The sequence below is a fragment of the Terrapene carolina genome, unplaced genomic scaffold (genome assembly GCF_002925995.2).
Source record: "Terrapene carolina triunguis isolate 2854851 unplaced genomic scaffold, T_m_triunguis-2.0 Scaffold68, whole genome shotgun sequence".
NCBI classification, from domain to species: domain Eukaryota; kingdom Metazoa; phylum Chordata; order Testudines; family Emydidae; genus Terrapene; species Terrapene triunguis.
In genome coordinates this window covers 34363358-34384249 of record NW_020664419.1, presented here as the reverse complement: position 1 = coordinate 34384249, position 20892 = coordinate 34363358, and the positions used below count along the sequence as shown (strand labels likewise).

At 41.2% G+C, this 20892-nt stretch overlaps 1 protein-coding gene across 1 annotated transcript in view; it reads right to left on the bottom strand.

Moving 5' to 3' along the window:
• Nucleotides 1-20892, bottom strand: part of GRM8 (glutamate metabotropic receptor 8) — a 470840-nt gene that overhangs the window by 244120 nt on the left and 205828 nt on the right. Inside the window, exons 3-5 of the mRNA XM_024196844.1 lie at nt 4741-4876; nt 4111-4265; nt 1112-1249 (exon numbers count right to left, since the gene is read on the bottom strand). Of these exons, the coding sequence (XP_024052612.1) occupies nt 1112-1249; nt 4111-4265; nt 4741-4876 (429 nt within the window). The remainder of the gene's footprint in view (nt 1-1111; nt 1250-4110; nt 4266-4740; nt 4877-20892) is intronic.

The window sequence follows — 20892 nt, the reverse complement described above, 5'->3', positions numbered from 1 at the left end:
CCTGCTAGTGAAGGCAGGGGGCTGGACTCGATGACCTTTCAAGGTCCCTTCCAGTTCTAGGAGATAGGATATCTCCATAAATTTAAAAAAAGAGCAATTCTGTTAGAATACAGAATGTGAGGGGTTCTGTAGCAATAATTTACACATGGAGCACATTACAATTGTGCTCCATAAACTGCACTGGCTCCCAATTTGTTTCCATTTGCAATTGAAAGTGTTGATTTGGATTTATAAAGACATGGATAGCCTGTATCCTGTGCATCTCAGAGACCAACTGGTGGTGCTTCAAATTCATAAATGTGATGAGCTGGGACACCTGAGCTAATAGTCCCTGGTTAAAATTAGAACCATGCGCTAGATGTATCAAGCTTTTTGTTCAGTGTTCACAAGAGTATATCAGAGAATGACCATTTCCTTCCCACAGGGAGCTTTTTATTCAGTTCTTACTCAGTCCTTAAACACAGTATATAAACTGAGTAAGGACTTCAGGATCTGACCAAGAGTGAAGAAGATAAGTAATCTTACTCATAGCTTACATGTGTCAAGCGCAAAAAGAACATCAGTTTTGTCTTCATTTTCATTAAGAGCATAGGTAGACATATATATATTGTTTGAAACAGTATATATTTGAAACAGTAGTTCAGTGAAAAATAAGACCCAGTCTGAACTTCAGTCCAAATATTTACCCAAACCTGAACCATCTTTAGATGTGGATAACTTAAATACCCCCTTTTGCTCCCCAACAGGCTTCCTTTTGCCTTTGCTGAAACTCATCACATTTTCTTTGCAGGTGTAGCAATCGCTGCTGGTGCAGTCTTCAAATCTTGTAAGTTCCACAGGGTAAAAGATATGGTGCTCTCTTAAAGTGAGACATGTTATAAGGCTGGCTAACAAACATGTGACTAAAGCAACACCCTAGTAAGAGTTTGCAGACTCCAGTATAGACAAGAAGGTATTAGAATTTATATTTCAAGGTGGAATGAGATTGGTATAAGAATACAATGAAATTTGTCTTAAGCAACCACTCAAGGGACCAAGCAAGTTTCTTACCAGTCTGTCCTGTAATGGATTACAAAGAATTTGAAGAATATTTTTTATTCTAGTGTGTTACCTGTGCATTTCTTGATATTGCTGTTTCTTTTTCCATGTGATCCTAACTTGCATCCAAAATTCTCCTCCCAAAATTCTGCAAACCACACATTTCTTCGATTATTAGCAAGGGTACGGCTCCGAAAATATCTATCGAATCCTAAAATTAAACAAAAAATTTAAAAAAACATAAAAATATGACACAGGATGCAGAAGAAAGAAGTGGGCTGTAGCCCATGAAGGCTTATGCTCTAATAAATTTGTTAGTCTCTAAGGTGCCACAAGTACTCCTGTTCTTTTTGCGGATACAGACTAACACGGCTGCTACCCTGAAACATAACAAGAATGCAATGCATATCTTGTGATATAAACTACATGAATACAGATTTTTTAAAAGAATGAAGTGGTATTTGCTCACAAACAGGGAAGAATTAGTAGGGGAAGCAAAAGTGGATGGGAACCTGGGAGACAGTGACCATGAGATGGTCGAGTTCAGGATCCTGACACAAGGAAGAAAGGAGAGCAGCAGAATACGGACCCTGGACTTCAGAAAAGCAGACTTTGACTCCCTCAGGGAACAGATGGGCAGGATCCCCTGGGAGAATAACATGAAGGGCAAAGGGGTCCAGGAGAGCTGGCTGTATTTTAAAGAATCCTTATTGCGGTTGCAGGAACAAACCATCCCAATGTGTAGAAAGAATAGTAAATATGGCAGGCGACCAGCTTGGCTAAACAGTGAAATCCTTGCTGATCTTAAACGCAAAAAAGAAGCTTACAAGAAGTGGAAGATTGGACAAATGACCAGGGAGGAGTATAAAAATATTGCTCAGGCATGCAGGAGTGAAATCAGGAAGGCCAAATCACACTTGGAGTTGCAGCTAGCAAGAGATGTTAAGAGTAACAAGAAGGGTTTCTTCAGGTATGTTAGCAACAAGAAGAAAGTCAAGGAAAGTGTGGGCCCCTTACTGAATGAGGGAGGCAACCTAGTGACCGAGGATGTGGAAAAAGCTAATGTACTTAATGATTTTTTTGCCTCTGTCTTCACAAACAAGGTCAGCTCCCAGACTGCTGCACTGGGCAGCACAGTATGGGGAGAAGGTGACCAGCCCTCTGTGGAGAAAGAAGTGGTTCGGGACTATTTAGAAAAACTGGACGTGCACAAGTCCATGGGGCCGGATGCGCTGCATCCAAAGGTGCTAAAGGAGTTGGCGGATGAGATTGCAGAGCCATTATTTTTGAAAACTCATGGCGATCGTGGGAGGTCCCGGATGACTGGAAAAAGGCTAATGTAGTGCCCATCTTTAAAAAAGGGAAGAAGGAGGATCCGGGGAACTACAGGCCAGTCAGCCTCACCTCAGTCCCTGGAAAAATCATGGAGCAGGTCCTTAAGGAATCAATTACGAAACACTTAGAGGAGAGGAAAGTGATCAGGGACAGTCAGCATGGATTCACCAAGGGGAAGTCGTGCCTGACTAACCTAATTGCCTTCTATGATGAGATAACTGGCTCTGTGGATGAGGGGAAAGCAGTGGAGGTGTTATTCCTTGACTTTAGCAAAGCTTTTGATACGGTCTCCCACAGTATTCTTGCCGGCAAGTTAAAGAAGTATGGGCTGGATGAATGGACTGTAAGGTGGATAGAAAGCTGGCTAGATCATCGGGGTCAACGGGTAGTGATCAATGGCTCCATGTCTAGTTGGCAGCCGGTTTCAATCGGAGTGCCCCAAGGGTCAGTCCTGGGGCCGGTTTTGTTTAATATCTTTATTAATGATCTGGAGGATGGTGTGGACTGCACTCTCAGCAAGTTTGCAGATGACACTAAACTGGGAGGCGTGGTAGATACACTAGAGGGTAGGGATCGGATACAGAGGGACCTAGACAAATTAGAGGATTGGGCCAAAAAAAAAAAACTTGATGAGGTTCAACAAGGACAAGTGCAGAGTCCTGCACTTAGGACAGAAGAATCCCATGCACTGCTACAGACTAGGGACCGAATGGCTAGGTAGCAGTTCTGCAGAAAAGGACCTAGGGGTCACAGTGGATGAGAAGCTGGATATAAGTCAACAGTGTGCTCTTGTTGCCAAGAAGGCTAACGGCATTTTGGGCTGTATAAGTAGGGGCATTGCCAGCAGATCAAGGAACGTGATCGTTCCCCTTTATTCGACATTGGTGAGGCCTCATCTGGAGTACTGTGTCCAGTTTTGGGCGCCACACTACAAGAAGGATGTGGAAAAATTGGAAAGAGTCCAGCGGAGGGCAACAAAAATGATTAGGGGTCTGGAGCACATGACTTATGAGGAGAGGCTGAGGGAACTGGGATTGTTTAGTCTCCAGAAGAGAAGAATATGGGGGGATTTGATAGCTGCTTTCAACTACCTGAGGGGGGGTTCCAAAGAGGATGGAGCTCGGCTGTTCTCAGTGGTTGCAGATGACAGAACAAGGAGCAATGGTCTCAAGTTGCAGTGGGGGAGGTCTAGGTTGGATATTAGGAAACACTGTTTCACTAGGAGGGTGGTGAAGCACTAGAATGCGTTACCTAGGGAGGTGGTGGAGTCTCCTTCCTTGGAGGTTTTTAAGGCCCGGCTTGACAAAGCCCTGGCTGGGATGATTTAGTTGGGAATTGGTCCTGCTTTGAGCAGGGGGTTGGACTAGATGACCTCCTGAGGTCCCTTCCAACCCTGATATTCTATGATTCTATGAAATAAAAATAACTACATTTGCTATTAATATTTGTTTTAGAAAAAATGTTCTTGAAACTGCTATAGCAATTATTTGATGAAACCAAATCGATAATGCTGCTGTGAAATACTATAGCTGAAGAAAATGCAATGCAGGTGGTCAATAAACTCTCCAATTCAACATCAATATACTGTAAAGGCCCAATCTTGCAAGGTGCCAAGTGCCCTCAATTCCCATGGAGGTCTGCATTGCATTCAATACCGCATGAAGTAAATGGGAAATTCTCATCAACTAAATATAAATCTTAAAGTGTGTCTTTTGTGTCATTACTATAAGTTCTTACCATCGATAGAAGCTCTTTTGGGCAGAATGGTGACTGCTCCTTCTGCAATCTCTTCCTGTTGGTAAACAGGTGAAATTTTTGACCCCCAACTATCTGAGCCAATCCAAAGAAAATGTCCAGTTTGATTAGTTTTTTTGGCTGCTTCTAATATTCGCCTGCAAATAAACAAACAACTAATTAGATATAACGCATTTACCAAGAAATGTTACTGACTAGAATCCCCCTGCAGCATTGGTTCTGGCTATACATAAATAGCCTGTCTTTAACCAATTAGTCAATTGTTCTGACAGTCTAAAGCATATTTCTCAAAAGACACAGAGTTCAGCACTCAAGCTACAGTACTGTAAATATTAATTTGCCTCATCCTTACCCTTAAACATATTATTCTGTCTATCATTCTTATATGTTTCATCTCTTTCAGTCCTCAAGTTACAATATACAGCATTTTCATGCTTAGTAACTAAGAAGTTTTGGGGTCTCTGTGGAGCAGTGGCATAGCATACGGCATAATGGCAACCTTACATTAGATTGAAATCTGAAATCTGTTAGGAAATCAGACATGGGCTCTCAGAAAGGGACTTTCTGCAAAGAGGTGACTTCTTCAACATAAAAAATTAAGAAAACAAGCACCTAATATCATCCTCGTTTGCAAACATGATCACTGCTCGAGCATTAGGAGTTTCCAACAACCGCTTGATGATCTTGTCAAATTCTCCCAGTCTTGGTTCACGGGGGATTTTTAGCGACTGAGCGATGCAAACGCCACCTGCATGCGCGTGCACACACAAACAAAAGCAAAACTAATTAATTGAGGTGAAACTCTGAACTGTTTATTAATACTTAATTTAATAAACCTATGGCAAAACAGACAAGGAAAACAAGATACCAGTTTGATTGGAGGAGACAGTTCAGCCAAAAAAATTATCATGTCCAGAGGGAGTGTCTAACTCTTCTAACCACTTGCAAAAATCAGCAATGATTACATGCAACTCAAAGCTTAAACATGATGACACCTGGTGCAAGTTACCTATGTGTTTGTCATTCACTGTATCCAAAACTTAAAAGAAATATCAGGCCAGATCCTCAACTGGGGTAAATCGGCATAGCAGTGATTTACACCTCTTGAGAATTTGGCTCGTCATTTTGTCACAGGATTACATTTAGCCTAGAAAATGCCTGTGGGTTGACAGTTAACCTGCATTCAGAACTTCTTTTCCAGGGGTGGGTAAGCAGGACAATGATTAACAGTAAATATTGTGGTTAGAGGAATGAGATAGCAAACTTGTAATCCTTTCATGGGAACCATACACTGAATTTTTCCAATTGCTATTACAGCATTTTTAATTAAGTTGTCTTAATCATTTAACCATCTGGGTTGTCAATAAAAAGTCTAAATTACTAATCGCTGAATAAACACAAACTCAGAGGCAATATTTATGTTTTTTTCTGTGACAGAAGCAGGAATTGGAGCTAATTAGACCCTTTAACATTTTAACTGTTCTGCAAGAAAGGATCCTTAAACTCAATGTTATCCAATGGAATAAATCCTGCAGTTTTGGAAACTCTCTGCAGCACAGGTGGAATTTTAAGACACCATGGTTATATACATTTTGAGAATACTAGGCAAGAAATTCACTGAGATCCTGTCTTATGGCACACTTAGTCAGGAAGGGCACCAAATCATTGTACCTCAGGGTTTTCAGCCCTTATATTTTTGTTGGGGTTTTTAAAATATTATTTACCGTAATTACTTTCTCCTTAAGAACAAGCTCCCTAATAGCCTTCACTCCAGTCCTAGATCTTCTGAAACACTTCATTGTGAAGGTAATACAGTCCAGGAGTAATGGAATCTGAAGAAGTGCAGGATCCCAACAGTGAAACCTAAGGTTTTCTCATGTTAGGGAGTTTTAAAGAATAATTTTTCAACCTTAAAAATAGGTTATAACATGGTGTTTTTTGCTGAAATATAGGATCCAGATTTGTATATGGACCACATACCACTATCCCATTGACCTCAACTGTTCTCCACTCAGATAGATCACAGTGCAGGGTCAGGATTTAAGCAAGTCAATAGCAGCTAACGCAGTATGAAACAATCAATTGTCATGAATAAAAATGATGATTTTTTAAAAGTTCTTATGAAAATCAGTGGATTTGGTCAAGGACAAAAATGTCACCTTTTTCATCACTGGTCATGGACTTCTTTATGACAACAATCATAATTTCACCAGTTTGGTGAAAGCAAAACACCGTGTTTTGCTTTCAACTTTTCTCTATTTCACATTAAAACAAAAACACATTTTTGCAAGTGAAAACACCTTCCATTTTGCTGCAAAAACAATGTTTGTGTTAGAAATAGGTTTGGGGTTGTTGTTTTTGTTTTCCTTCTGTAAAGAGGGCAAAGATGTAATAATTTACAATTTATTCTATTTGTTTCCAGTGGGATGTTACCATTTTTGCTGGCAACAATTTTTTCTCTCATAGCTGTATTAGTAACCAGGTTCTCCACAAAAGACTGCTATTTTGTCAGTAACAACAAGTGAGAACAAATATTAGGTGATCCTAATATCTACCAGGTATTTATGATGATCCAATGGTGATATAAATGACAAGATGCTATGAAAATGTTTGGCCAATATTTCTAAAAATAAGATAACCTATTCTAACATACAATCAGAAAATAATCCCGCATTCTAAGCTATTTCTGAGTTAACAGATTTGCACACCTGACAATGAATGCTAAAAGAAATATTGAACAGATGTACTGTAAATGTTTGTCATTTAAGTAATAACAGTTCTCTGGTTTAAAAAAAGTAAAGGCTTGAAAAAGAACATTAAGCTCTCAACAGTAGCCAAAGTTATCCAGACATGGGAATGAAAAATGACATAAAATAATAATAATTTGTTACCTCATAAATTTCTTGAGTATAATTTTGAAGCCTTTCTACTCATTCAGTGGCTCTTAGGGAAAAAACATTCTCTCTACATGAAATGCAACCTCAAATATTACAAATGCATATATATTATATACTGCATATTGCCATCTACATGGAATGGATATCAAGGAATGAAAAACTACAGTAGCTGAAAAGTTATTTTCCTAGAGTCCAAATGGTGTAGCAAAAACACCTTTCCATCATTATAGCATTAAATTCAATCATGACTGCACTGTGCAACTTAACATCTCTACACTGAAGATCTATTAGGAACAAAACAAAATGCACTTCAGCCTTATTGTTACATTTATAATGATTTCTGCAAGCTATTTTCTGACATATAAAACATTTTGTGTATATCCATATCTATTTATTACTTATACTGTTGTGACAAACAAGTAACAGCATATCAATTTACAGTTAATGATCAAATCTCTAGTTCCTAAAGCATAACAGAACAACATTAAGGTGACACCCAATTGTGTACAGGTATTGCAGATTTGATCCTAAAATGCAAATATCCACACTTCATTCATTTAAGTCCAAAACAACATTAGATCACTGTAGTATTTTTGTGTGTTTCTTATGTTTTGTTATGTTTTTAGTATCCTTTAATTATGAAAATCTGAAAATATCAATCTGTTAATGGACGAATTGCCAGACTCTTGGGGTGATTTCATGTAAGGCAGTCTGCACTGAGTGTCCACAAGTCCTATTGATGTCAAATGGAAGTTTACTTATTTGATTTCCTTAGACTTAGATAAGCACATGCTCAGAAAGCTAAAGAATGCCTACTCAGGCCTGCATGTGCCCTAGACAAGAATTCAAACTACAATTATTAAAATGCACAAGTCTCTTAGTTTTTCCTAACCAACAGTTGCCAGACAGAAACTAGACCCTGAAATTGAGTTGCAGGTGCTCACCCCCTTTAGGATCAGATTCTAAACTGGTTTCTGCTATTGTTGAGGAAAAAGCTGAAGGAGCAAATTATCTAACTAGCACAAGGAGTCATTTCAGACGTGCATATTTATGCCTCAATCCTGCAATGAGAACCACACAGGGGAATCCAAGCAGAGCCCCAATGAAGTCAATGGAACCACCCTAGAGGTTTTCAGTGCAGGACTGATAACTTAATAAAGAAATGCCAAACTACAATCTGTGAGAACTATCAGTATGGTCAGTGAATTATAATAGCTCTTATGAGCATGTGAGCAACTTGGTCACTTACAAGCCCAGATCCATAAAGGTATTTAGGTGCCTCTCTTCCATTGATTTCAATTGAAGCCTAAATACCTTTGTGGATCTGGGCCTTCCTCTCCCATTCACTAACTATTGTGAGTTACATAGCTGCTACCTAAAATGTCTAAACCAATGACTTATCTTCCCATCTTGTATTTATTAAAAGCATTTGTGAAGAAAAGCTGAACAGTTACAATTACTGCCTGCCATACTCAGGAAGAGGCCTTTATACAAGGCATACAAATCATGTTTCTTTCATGACACAGGCTGATTACTTGTATATCCTTATGTTTAAGCACTCTCTTTACCCAAGAATTCCTCCTGCACAGAAATTCTCACTTCTCTAGAGAGAGATGGAGTTATATTTTAATTAAATTTACAACATACTATGACAAATATGATTTACAATATGGCCTTGGTAATGGTTTCCTTAGAACAAAACTGTGATGCCTCTTGATATACTGTAGTTGGCTGTAAATACAGCTGGGTGCATAACAGATTTGGGTTTGCTGGCAATTCTGGAAAAAACTGTTTCAGGTCAAATCAAAAACAAAATTTCTCAAAATTTTCTGTGACTCAAAATGTTAAAAAAATTGTTTGGGATCTTTTTAATTGGATTTTGAGCATGTTTTAGGGTATATTATACATATACTATATACATTGTAGGACATTTAGAAATCAAAAGTCTATTTGAACTGAAAAACTGAAAGGTTTCATTTCAAATATGCTGAAACAAACTATTCTAGCTGTTTGGAATTTGTCTTTTTCCCAAAATTAACAATTCAGCAAAACCAACTCAAATCTGCAAAACATTTTGGTGTCGCTGCACACATATTTTTGTCAACAAAAAATCTCAGACGATAAATTTTACCCAGTTCTAGCAGTAAATGTGTTCACACATTTTCAAATCTAGTCCCCTATCCTGCAATCATTTGCACATGTGCTTGACTGTACTCCCATGAGTAGTAAATTAAAGTCCATAGGGCAGCTTGGGTGTTTGAAGAACAAGGGCCCTGGATACAAACCACAGTTCAGCTGGAGCCTAAAATTTGCTAAAACATTACTACTGATCTCTCTCTCTCTCTTTCTCTCCTTTCATAATATTAATATATAATAAACGAACAATACATACTATGTTCAGAATATTTCATTTATAAATAAAGAGCACTAAACCTCAAGAGCAGGTCCTCAAGGAATCAATTCTGAAGCACTTAGAGGAGAGGAAAGTGATCAGGAACAGTCAGCATGGATTCACCAAGGGCAAGTCATGCCTGACTACCTAATTGCCTTCAAGCGGAGTGCCCCAGGGGTCGGTCCTGGGGCCGGTTTTGTTCAATATCTTCATTAATGATCTGGAGGATGGTGTGGACTGCACTCTCAGCAAGTTTGCAGATGACACTAAACTGGGAGGAGTGGTCGATACGCTGGAGGGTAGGGACAGGATACAGAGGGACCTAGACAAATTAGACAATTGGGCAAAAAGGAACCTGATGAGGTTCAACAAGGACAAGTGCAGAGCCCTGACTTAGGATGGAAGAATCCCATGCACTGTTACAGACTAGGGACCGAATGGCTAGAAAGCAGTTCTGCAGAAAAGGACCTAGGGGTCACAGTGGACGAGACGCTGGATATGAGTCAACAGTGTGCCCTTGTTGCCAAGAAGGCTAACGGCATTTTGGGCTGTATAAGTAGGGGCATTGCCAGCAGATCGAGGGATGTGATCGTTCCCCTCTATTCGACATTGGTGAGGCCTCATCTGGAGTACTGTGTCCAGTTTTGGGCCCCACACTACAAGAAAGATGTGGAAAAATTGGAAAGAGTCCAGCGGAGGGCAACAAAACTGATTAGTGGGCTGGAGCACATGACTTATGAGGAGAGGCTGAGGGAACTGGGATTGTTTAGTCTGCAGAAGAGAAGAATGAGGGTGGATTTGATAGCTGCTTTCAACTACCTGAAAGGGGGTTCCAAAGAGGATGGATCTAGACTGTTCTCAGTGGTACCTGATGACAGAACAAGGAGTAATGGTCTCAAGTTGCAGTTGGGGAGGTTTAGGTTGGATATTAGGAAAAAAAATTTCACTAGGAGGGTGGTGAAGCACTGGAATGGGTTACCTAGGGAGGTGGTGGAATCTCCTTCCTTAGAGGTTTTTAAGGTCAGGCTTGACAAAGCCCTGGCTGGGATGATTTAGTTGGGAATTGGTCCTGCTTTGAGCAGGGGGTTGGACTAGATGACCTCCTGAGGTCCCTTCCAACCCTGATATTCTATGATACCCAACATCTAATAAATGAACATTTCCCGTCTTCTAATCATCTTCTGATTTTAAAACTAGTGTTGTTAAAATGGTCAATGACGTTGCTATACAAGTGGGCTTTATGTAGGTTGCACTGATAGACCTATACAGATGCACACAGTTTGTACAGCAGAAATCATGACTCATCCTTGGTGCATTATGTGCCTCCATGGAAGTATGAGAAGGAGCCGTCCCTGTGGTCCCTTGAAGAGAGAGAAGAGATGCCTCTATCCACCCATGTAGTCTCTCTTTCTCAGTTTCCCCATCTGTAAAATGGGGATAATACTTAACTACCCAGAGAGGTTGTCGTGAGTAGAGCTGACTGAAACTCAGAATTTCCAGTTCACAGGAAATTTTTACTTTTTGGTTTCAGCAATTTTTTTTTTTTTTGCAAATTTTGAAATTTCCTGCAAAATGGAGATTCCAAAACATGGGGTTTCTGAAACAAAATGATCTCTGGCAGACGCTGAACCACTCACTGTTCCTGAGAGATGGGCAGCCGTGAAACTGATAAGAATCATGTCAATTTCACTCAGCAGCTACCAGGGATTCCAGCCCTACCAAGGGTGGCCAGCTAGCTCCCCAGTCTGGCAGCCTAGGGAGTCTGGAAGCCTAGAGACTCAGGCAGTCTAAGGAGCCAGCAAGCCTGAGAATCTCCCAAATCAGCATAAAGAACAGGAGTACTTGTGGCACCTTAGAGACTAACAAATTTATTAGAGCATAAGCTTTCGTGGGCTACAGCCCACTTCTTCGGATGCATATAGAGTGAAACATATTGAGGAGATATATATACACACATACAGAGAGCATGAGCAGGTGGGAGTTGTCTTATCAACTCTGAGAGCCCAATTAAGTAAGAGAAAAAAACTTTTGAAGTGATAATCAAGATAGCTCAGTACAGACAGTTTGATCAGCATGAGGGAGCCCAGAAGTCCTCTGAGCCTCAACTACAGGCAGGGGTCCATGGCTGCCATGGCCCCTGGCCTGGGGCAGTCCACATGACAGGTCTGCCCTGGAGCCAAGGACTCTAGAAACCTGGGCTGTCCAGATGCCTGCCAGGGGAAATGGCAGGGAACCAGGCAGGGATCCTCTCAGGGATTGTTGAGTCCAAATTGTTCAAAAACATTTTGGGTTCAATGAATTGGCACTTTTTGAAGAAACTGTTGTGTTGGAGAATTTCTGACCAGCTCTAGTTGTGAAGATTATAGCTGGTTAATGTTTGAACAGTGCTATGTAAGTGATAATTACTATCTCGTTTTGTCTTTCACTTAACAGCTGATAATCGGTGTGCTTTTAAACACAGGATACAGTTAGACCTGGGTTTACAGACAATGCATTGTTTAGTTGTTTTGTTTGTTGTGATTAAAAATCATGTCCTAAACAAATTGTTCAGTGCCAGACTTGGCCAGTTTACAGGCGCTATGTATAACAGCTGTGGGAAACATGATATCAAGCCGGCAATGCATGTTCGTGAGATACTGAGTACTGTAGATTTAGAAGATAACACCAGTACTTGGGATCAATAGCTTTTGCCTTCCTTTTTGCTTCTATAACAAGGCAAAACTCTGATAAAATGGTAGTACAATGCCTATGTCATTTTGGAGGTTAATCTTATGGTGTGTTAGAATGGTAAATACTTATTTTACCTCTCATGGACAATTCACAAGGTGGAATTCTCACTGTAAACAAATATTCAAGCAAATAGAAGTGGATGTTGGTGGAAGTGATACTAAGTGGGCATTTAGAAAATAATAGCAAACACTGTTGTAAACTTGTGACTCCAAAAATAAACAGGACACAAGGAACAAGCTGAATGGCTAACTAAGGGACACAAATTTCTACCATTCTGAGCAGTACCTAAGCACTGCATGCTTTAGACCAACAGCATTGAGATCAATGGGAGTAAACTATTGCTCCAGGTAGGGTGGCAGAATATAGTCCTGAAGTTCAAGTTTATTCAGTTTTGGGACCACAACCACCCAGCTCAAAACTACTTAGCTTTTTAAACTATTTTATTTTCCCATTTATACAGTCAACAGTAACACTGTAAAAATGAAAAAGCATAGATCAAGATCTGTACTTGCTTTGACATAACTTCGTTTCTCAGAAAATAGAGGCATTTGTCTCATCCCTCAATCATCACTTATGGCACACAGTTTTTTCACAACAGCTTTGCAGTAATCCATATTGTTTCTTACAGACTCACTAGAAAATAACAGAAGCATTATTGAGGGCAATCCTACCCTTGTGTGGCCATCCTTTGCCCTCAATTGCTCTCAATTACTCCTTTTTATTTCTAAAATAATTTACAGATCATAGAATCTGCATAGAAGTAGACAAAAGAAGCCAATACATTCTTAATACATATGTATGGATAGTTTCCAGGTAACTCTTCATAAACAAATAAAGTTAAATTCCAAAGTCCTTGTTTCAAATTGGGGAACTGGCAGCAGGGACTCAGAATAGGCTTCAGCCAGACACCATTTTCTAAGACAACTGGTTCCTTATGCTGAAGGCTTTTCACTAGATTTCATTGAATGGTGAAGATTTGGGGCAAAATGAAGTCAATAGGATTGCATGTAGGCACAGAATATGCCTGCAGAGAGGTAGCTGGATGGTGATTTACAGAGACTAAAAAAAGACAGGAGAAATTAAGGATTATCATCCCCGTTATCCAAATGAGGAATTGCGACACAGAGATTAAATGACTCTCCCACAGTCAGATAAGAAGTCCACAGCAGAGCCAGGAACTGAACCCAGATGTTCTGAGTTGCTCTTGGGGGTTATATTATTGGGCAGAGGTTTGCCTTAATTTCTGTTAAAAAAACCCATATTTTTAATATATACAATTATTTTTCTACAGGTTCTAAGTACAGCCCTTCAGATGCGAGGAAATGGACCAAATCCACTTCCCTGCAAAATTACACACGTACCTATTTTTTAGGTCAGAGTCAGACCTGCCGGAACAACCAAGATGTTACGGCAAGGCTCAGTGTTACCCTATGCAATGATCTTGGACGGCATGGACCCTTGAAGTAGGGAGACCAGACGTCCCGTTTTTAAAGGGATAGTCCCCTATTTAAGCCCTCCTGCAGGTGTCCTGACTCTTTCTTAAAAACGAGCAAATTGTCCCGTATTTGATGTCTCCCTGCCCCCCGTCCCCCTCCCAATCAGTAGTGGTAGGTTCCACCAGCCACTCGCCCACCAGCGGTGAATGGGGGGGTCCAGTGGTCGACGATGGGGGTGGGTGTGCAAAGCTGATATCAGAGCAAAGATGCAGTGCTCCCCCTGCTGGTCTGTCAGCGCAGCCCCCACTGCATGTTGGCTCTCAGCCAGCAGGGCCCTGCCCCTCGTCCCATTTCTGGCCGCCACTGGCTGCGCACTGTGAGCTGCGGTGGCTGGTGAGTGCAGGCAGGTGTCAGGCAGCGGTCAGTTATGTGTTGCCTCTGCAGCCCGCCCATCAGCCCCTTACGTTCTCCCCCTCGTGCTGTCCTCTCCCTGCTTTGCCACTTCACACACACACACACACACACACACACACACACACAGCCCTGCTGCTCCTCCATATCTTCCCTTTCCCCCACCCCCCCGATGGGACGCATCCCACTCCCAGCACTGTGCAGAGAAACAGCCCCCGGTCGGAGTGCTCAGCTCACCAACAGGCTCCTTCCTTCCCCCACTGCTTCTGGCTGGGCTGGTGCCCCAGGAAAGCCAGAGACCCTCCGGCTCTGGGTGCTGGCCAGGAGGAGCCAAGCCCTGTATGTGCCAAGCCCCGCACACAGCGCTGGCACAGGGAAGCTTCTCCACTCCTCAGCTTAGCTCTGGTGGAGTGGCCGAGGGGGGAAGCAATTTCCAGCCTGTTCATGTCCCGAACCTGCAGACTCCACAGAAGCTCCCGGGCAGGGGCTTAGCACCCTCTTCTCCCACCTCCCTCACCCCGTCCCTGGGTCCTTCTCCCAGGAAGCGCGGGGATGCTCCATTCCCTAGGCACCCTCCCCTCCTGAGCCACCTCTCTGGCTGGGTTCGCTGAAGCCCCTGCAGTCAGGTTCCCTGGGCCCTGGTGCACAATACATCCTTAGGGCTTAACCCCTTCCTGTCCGCGCTGTAGTCGGGGGACAGGAAGCAGCTGGGTTATGTAGGTGGCCAGCAGCAGCCTGGAGGTGTTAGCTGTGCAGGCAGGAAGGGACAAGCTGCTTCCAGCCACAGGTGCGGGGGAGGAGGCGGGAGAAGAAGAGATGAGCTCTGCAAAAACACAGGCCAGGTCATCCCTTCCCCCCCCTCCTCCTCCCGCTGCGGCCGGAAGCAGCTCCGGTCCCTTTCCTCCCACACAGTGTCGAAAGTCTGCTACTGGCCACATTTTGGGGTGAACCCTGGCAGAAATATTGGGAGGGGGAGCATGTGACCCTATGTGGCACACCCCCACCCACGTGTTGCCTCAGGAAGACGCGGCCCCAGGTACCAAGAGAGGCGGATCCGTGCTGGGGGCCCAAAAAGGCATGGAGGGCAGAGAACACTGGGCAGGGAGGGTCAGTTCAGTCAGTCACCCCTCATGTGAGAGAGGTGTACGGGAATGTGTGTGTGTCACCTCTCTCCATGCGTGGGAGGGTGTCACCCCTCCCTGTGTGAGCCTTAAAGATAAGGTAAATAAAAAGAATCTAATTCCGCAGTATTTCTTTTTAACAGGGGCTCAGTCAACTTGATGTTAATTTGAATGTTTGTACTGCATAGTTCTGATTGATTGCTGTTGAACTCACTTGAATATGAGTCATTTTACCAGGTGTCTCATATTTAACATAGGGAAATATGGTCACCCTACGTTGAAGGCCTTCAGTTTAAGCAGGCTGTTCCAATCTTGAACAGTGAGGATGCTTAGAATTTGAATATTGGAAGGAGGGCAGGCAAGTGACAGTTCAGGGTAGCAGTTATTCTCCAGCTTTCACTGCTACCAAGGCAGGGTCCCTTTAGGAATTGTCTTATGGTCATTTAAGTTGCAACCACTTGGCTAAAAATCAGCTGCTTGTATCTATCTTCGCTAACCCCAACCATTTTCTATTGTAATTTAAATTTGCAGTTGTTCAAGTCTAGATGGATAAATTTACAAACTAAAGATTAAAGTTCACAGGTTTATTTTTCAAAATAAGTGTTTTGCTTCTTTTAAAATAAAAAAATCTTGTGGCTTATCATTCCCACAAATTCCTGCACAATACCCCAGCAGACAGTTACAACATTAGCTGATTCTGCAGTCCATCATGGCAATGTTCTTTGATGTAGATAATAGAAAGAAAAACATTTAATAATTTATAATACTTTGCTTTGAAAGCTTCAAGCAGCACTCAGTGTCCAATATACTAAAACATATTGTGTTTTGATGGATGATATGAGATTTTGTTGCGATCTATTAAAAGCCAGAAAGGGGAGCATGTTTAGACCCACATCAGGTTACTGGGGTTTAGTGAAAATGCAAGTATTCTTTTGCAGAAATCTTTAATAGCTGAATGGTAGTGTGTTCAATACGTACATGAAGTCATTAGCTCCCCTACTCATGGCTAACAACAACAGAGAGGTCAAAGCTTGTGTCAATTACTCTCTCTCATTGTTTCAGTAGATGGTCTTTTAAGGATGACTTATCAGCTTTTCCATACTATTTTATGGCTTGTGGTATTGGAAATGTTTAAAAATGTATTTGCTTAAATTGCATGTAGTCATCAAAGAGCATCCAATTTCTGATAGGTGTGAATAAGAAACCAGAAACCCAGATATCTATAGCTGTAGTTATCTATCTATCTAGATATAAAATAAGAGGCAAAACCAGTTTTAAACCTAACACTTAAAGAAAAGGGGGGGGGGAGTAAAGGCTCAGCCTTGCTCCCATAAAAGGCAATTGGCCATTGACTTCAGTGAGCAGACTCAAGCTCTAATATAATGAAGAGAAGGGAAGTGTTTTTCTTTGTACTTTTATTTTGAATAGCAAAAGTTTCTGCAGCAGCAGTATTGAAAAGTGTGCCCAGCACCATCATCCGCCCCCGCACCGGAAGAGAAATAACTTCAAGGGATTTTATCACCATAAGTGAAACTAATGAAAAATCTCATTTTTGCAGGTTTGCAAAAAAAGCAACACATTTTTCATTCTTGCTTTGACTCTTCACTGCTATTTGTGAAAATGAAAGCCAGCTTTTATAGTCCTGGAAGTGAGAGGCTGAGAGAAGAGCTCATCTGTAGTAAGAATACTTATGAATGGGTGAATATCACAACCTGCCAAAAGACTGAATAAATGGGTTTTTCAAAGGGTTGCAAGGTTGTGGGCATGGAATTTTCCCTACAACTATGAATCAGGGTCTGCAATATCTACATAGCTGGACTATAGTGGACACAGTAGGCTATGCCAAACTCAGGCATGGTCTGTGGCCAATAGATTCTGATTGCAATTCATTTTCAGTTACAAGTGCTATTCATTTATTGCAATTTTTATGAGTCACATTGTTTTTTGTAGACATAATAGCTGATCTGAATGTCTCTTCCTCAGGATAAGTGGCACTTTCTACTGCTAGTAGATTTGGAAATTGGAGAATATGTTGTTCTTGAATATAGTGTGTAAATAAAGGGACAACGCCACTATTTGTGATACCACTTTCTTATTGGATACTGGTAATTTTTTAGTAAAGCAGGGAGAATGTGGTTTATTTCGTTTGTTTTCAGGGGGTAGGGAAGTTGTAGACAGCAGGGATTTCTAATCCCCCTAAATTTAAAAGGTTTACAAAATGTATTGGGCTCAAACCTGGTATAATCAAATCAGATCAAAATAAGGCCTTTGGAAATGTATGAATCATCTTATTCTTAATTTAAATCATTGTTCAACTGTGTAAAGATCAGGCCCTTTCTTTTCCACTCCTCCCCCCTCCCCACACTTTTATGATTATTAGAAGAGATGTGTCTAAGTTATAAAAATCAGATCTGGAACCAAACTTTCCAAAAGTTTCAGGGAATTCAGATCCAGGGTTTTGATTTAATCTATTACAGAGAACATGGTCCAGGTGAGGAAAAAAATCATTTCCAAGCCTGTTGGTTTTTTTTAAAATCCATCATCTCCAAGTATAGAGGCGATCAGAGCACGTGACTCTACATGCTCCATTTCATTTATTTCTGACACTGTTCTTTATTATCTGGTCCTCCTCACATGACATGGGACTAGGTTGCAAAAGGTGAATATATCCCTGTCACATGGGGTCAGTATCCTACCACCTCCATTGGCTACTGTACATTCCTCAGCATACACACTAGCTGATTGACAGGCCTCTGGTTGATAGAACATGCACAATTGGTATCATAGGCCTGACACAGGGGCTTCTAGCATTCCTAGAGCTGTTTGCATGTGGTTTCCCCTACTTCGGAAATGTCTGGATTTTGCCCAAAGCCTTTAGTTATAAAAATGTACTCCTTCCCTCCTCTAGGCTAATCCATCCCCTGCAGGAATCTTTGGTTTCCTATTTTTTTTTTAAGTTTCATTTCCACCCCCGCCCTTTATTTTATTTTTAATATTTAATCAGTTACAGATGAGGGCTTTGTTGCTTTCTTAAAGTCTCTAGCCTGTGTGTTATCAATAGCTCCTTGGTGACCCATTTTCCCCTGCATGCTTCCTCTTGCTGTTGTGATGGTCAGAGACTGGCCTCAAACTGCCTGTTGTATTTTGTATTTTTTTCAGTCATCCAGAGCTGTTTTTTTGATGCTTTTAACAAAAATAACTTTCTTGTTATTTTGGATCTGTTTGGCCTGTTTTTCACAGCCTGTGGCTTCCTTTAGGTAATAACCACCAGAGACTCCAAGCACCGAGCGCTCAGTCCCCATGGCCTTGCTTCTACCCTTATCGAAATAGCAGGACTGTAACAGATGCATTGCTTATAGTGGGTTTAAAATATAGCAAAAAATCCCACTCTGTCTCACTGTGTTCAGTTCTCAGCCAGTCATTTCTGGCATGCAAAAATCCAAGATCACGCCCTGTGTCTCCATCTGGCTTCAGGTGTGCATTGCTGGAGTCACTAGTGGTGAAATATTGAAAGTAGGGCTGTTGCTTAATTGCAGTTAACGCACATGATTAACTCAAAAAAATTAATCGTGATTAATTGCACTGTTAAACAATAGAATACCAATTGAAATGTATTAAATATTTTTGGATGTTTTTCTACATTTTCAAATATATTGTTTTCTATTACAACACAGAATACAAAGTGTACAGTGCTCACTTTATATTATTTTTGATTACAAATATTTGCACTGTCAAAATGATAAAAAATAGTATTTTTCAGTTCACCTCATACAAGTACTGTAATGCAGTCTCCTTATCGTGAAAGTGTAACTTAGAAACGTAGATTTTTTTTTGTTACATAACTGCACTCAAAAACAAAACAATGTAAAACGTTAGTGCCTACAAGTCCACTCAGTCCTACTTCTTGTTCAGCTAATCGCTAAGACAAACAAGTTTGTTTACATTTATGGGAGATAGTGCTTCTTGCTTCTTATTTACCAAGTCACCTGAAAGTGAGAACAGGCATTCACATGGCACTTTTGTAGCCGGTGTTGCAAGGTATTTATGTGCCAGATGCGCTAAAGATTCATATGCCCCTTCATGCTTCAACCACCATTCCAGACGACATGCTTCCATGCTGATGATGCTTGTTAAAAATATAATGCATTAATTAAATTTGGGACTGAACTCCTTGGAGGAGAATTGTATGTCTCATGTTCTGTTTTACTCACATTCTGCCATATATTTCATGTTATAGCAGTCTCAGATGATGACCCAGCACATGTTTTGTTTTAAGAACACTTTCACAGCCGATTAGACAAAACGCAAAGAAGGTACCAATGTGAGCTTTCTAAAAATAGCTACAGCACTCGACCCAAGGTTTAAGAATCTGAAGTGCCTTCTAAAATCTGAGAAGGACAAGGTTTGGAGCATGCTTTCAGAAGTCTTAAAAGAACAACACTCCGATGCAGAAACTACAGAACCCAAACCACCAAAAAGAAAATCAGACTTCTGCTGGTGGCATCTGATTCAGATGATGAAAATGAACATGCGTCAGTTCGCTCTGCTTTAGATCGTTATCGAGCAGAACCCATCATCAGCATGGACGCCTGTCCTCTGGAATGGTGTTTGAAGCATGAACATAAGAATGGCCATACTGGGTCAGACCAAAGATCCATCAAGCCCAGTATCCTGTCCTCTGACAGTGGCCAATGGCAGGTGCCCCAAAAGGAATGAACAGACAGGTTATCATCAAGTGATCCATGCCCTGTCACCCAATCCCAGCTTCTGGCAAACAGAGGCTAGGGACACCATTCCTGCCCATCCTGGCTAATAGCCATTGATGGACCTATCTTCTATGAATCTATCTAGCTCCCTTTTGAACCCCATTATAGTATTGGCCTTCACAACACCCTCTGGCAAGGAGTTCCAGAGGTTGACAGTGTGTTGCGTGAAAAAATACTTTCTTGTGTTTGTTTTAAACCTGCTACCTATTAATTTCATTTGGTGGCCCCTTGTTCTTGTATTATGAGAAGGAGTTAATAACACTTCCTTATTTACTTTCTCTATACCACTCATGATTTTATAGACCTCTATCATATCCCCCCTTAGTCACCTCTTTTCCAAGCTGAAAAGTCCCAGTCTTATTAATCTCTCCTCACATGGAAGCCGTTCTATACCGCTAATAATTTTTGTTGCCCTTTTCTGAACCTTTTCCAATTCCAATATATCCTTTTTTGAGATGGGGCAACCACATCTGCATGCAGTATTCAAGGTGTGGGCATACCATGGATTTATATAGCGGCAATATGATGGTTTCTGTCTTATTATCTATCCCTTTCTTGATGATTCCCAACATTGTTCACTTTTTTGACTGCCACTGCACATTGAGTGGATGATTTCAGAGAACTAGCCACAATGACACCAAGATCTTTCTTGAGTGGTAACAGCTAATTTAGACCCCATCATTGTATGTGTATAGTTAGAAGTATGTTTTCCCAATGTGCATTACTTTGCATTTATCAACATTAAATTTCATCTGCCATTTTGTTGCCCAGTCACCCAGTTTTGTGAGATCCTTTTGTAGCTCTTCGCAGTCTACCTGGGACTTAACTATCTTGAGTAGTTTTGTATACTCTGCAAATTTTGCCACCTCACTGGTAACCTTTTTCCAGCTCGTTTATGAATATGTTAAATAGGACTGGGCCCAGTACAGTTCCCTGGGGGACACCACTATTTACCTCTCTCCATTCTGAAGGACATATGAATCTTAAGCGCATCTCGCACGCAAGTATCTT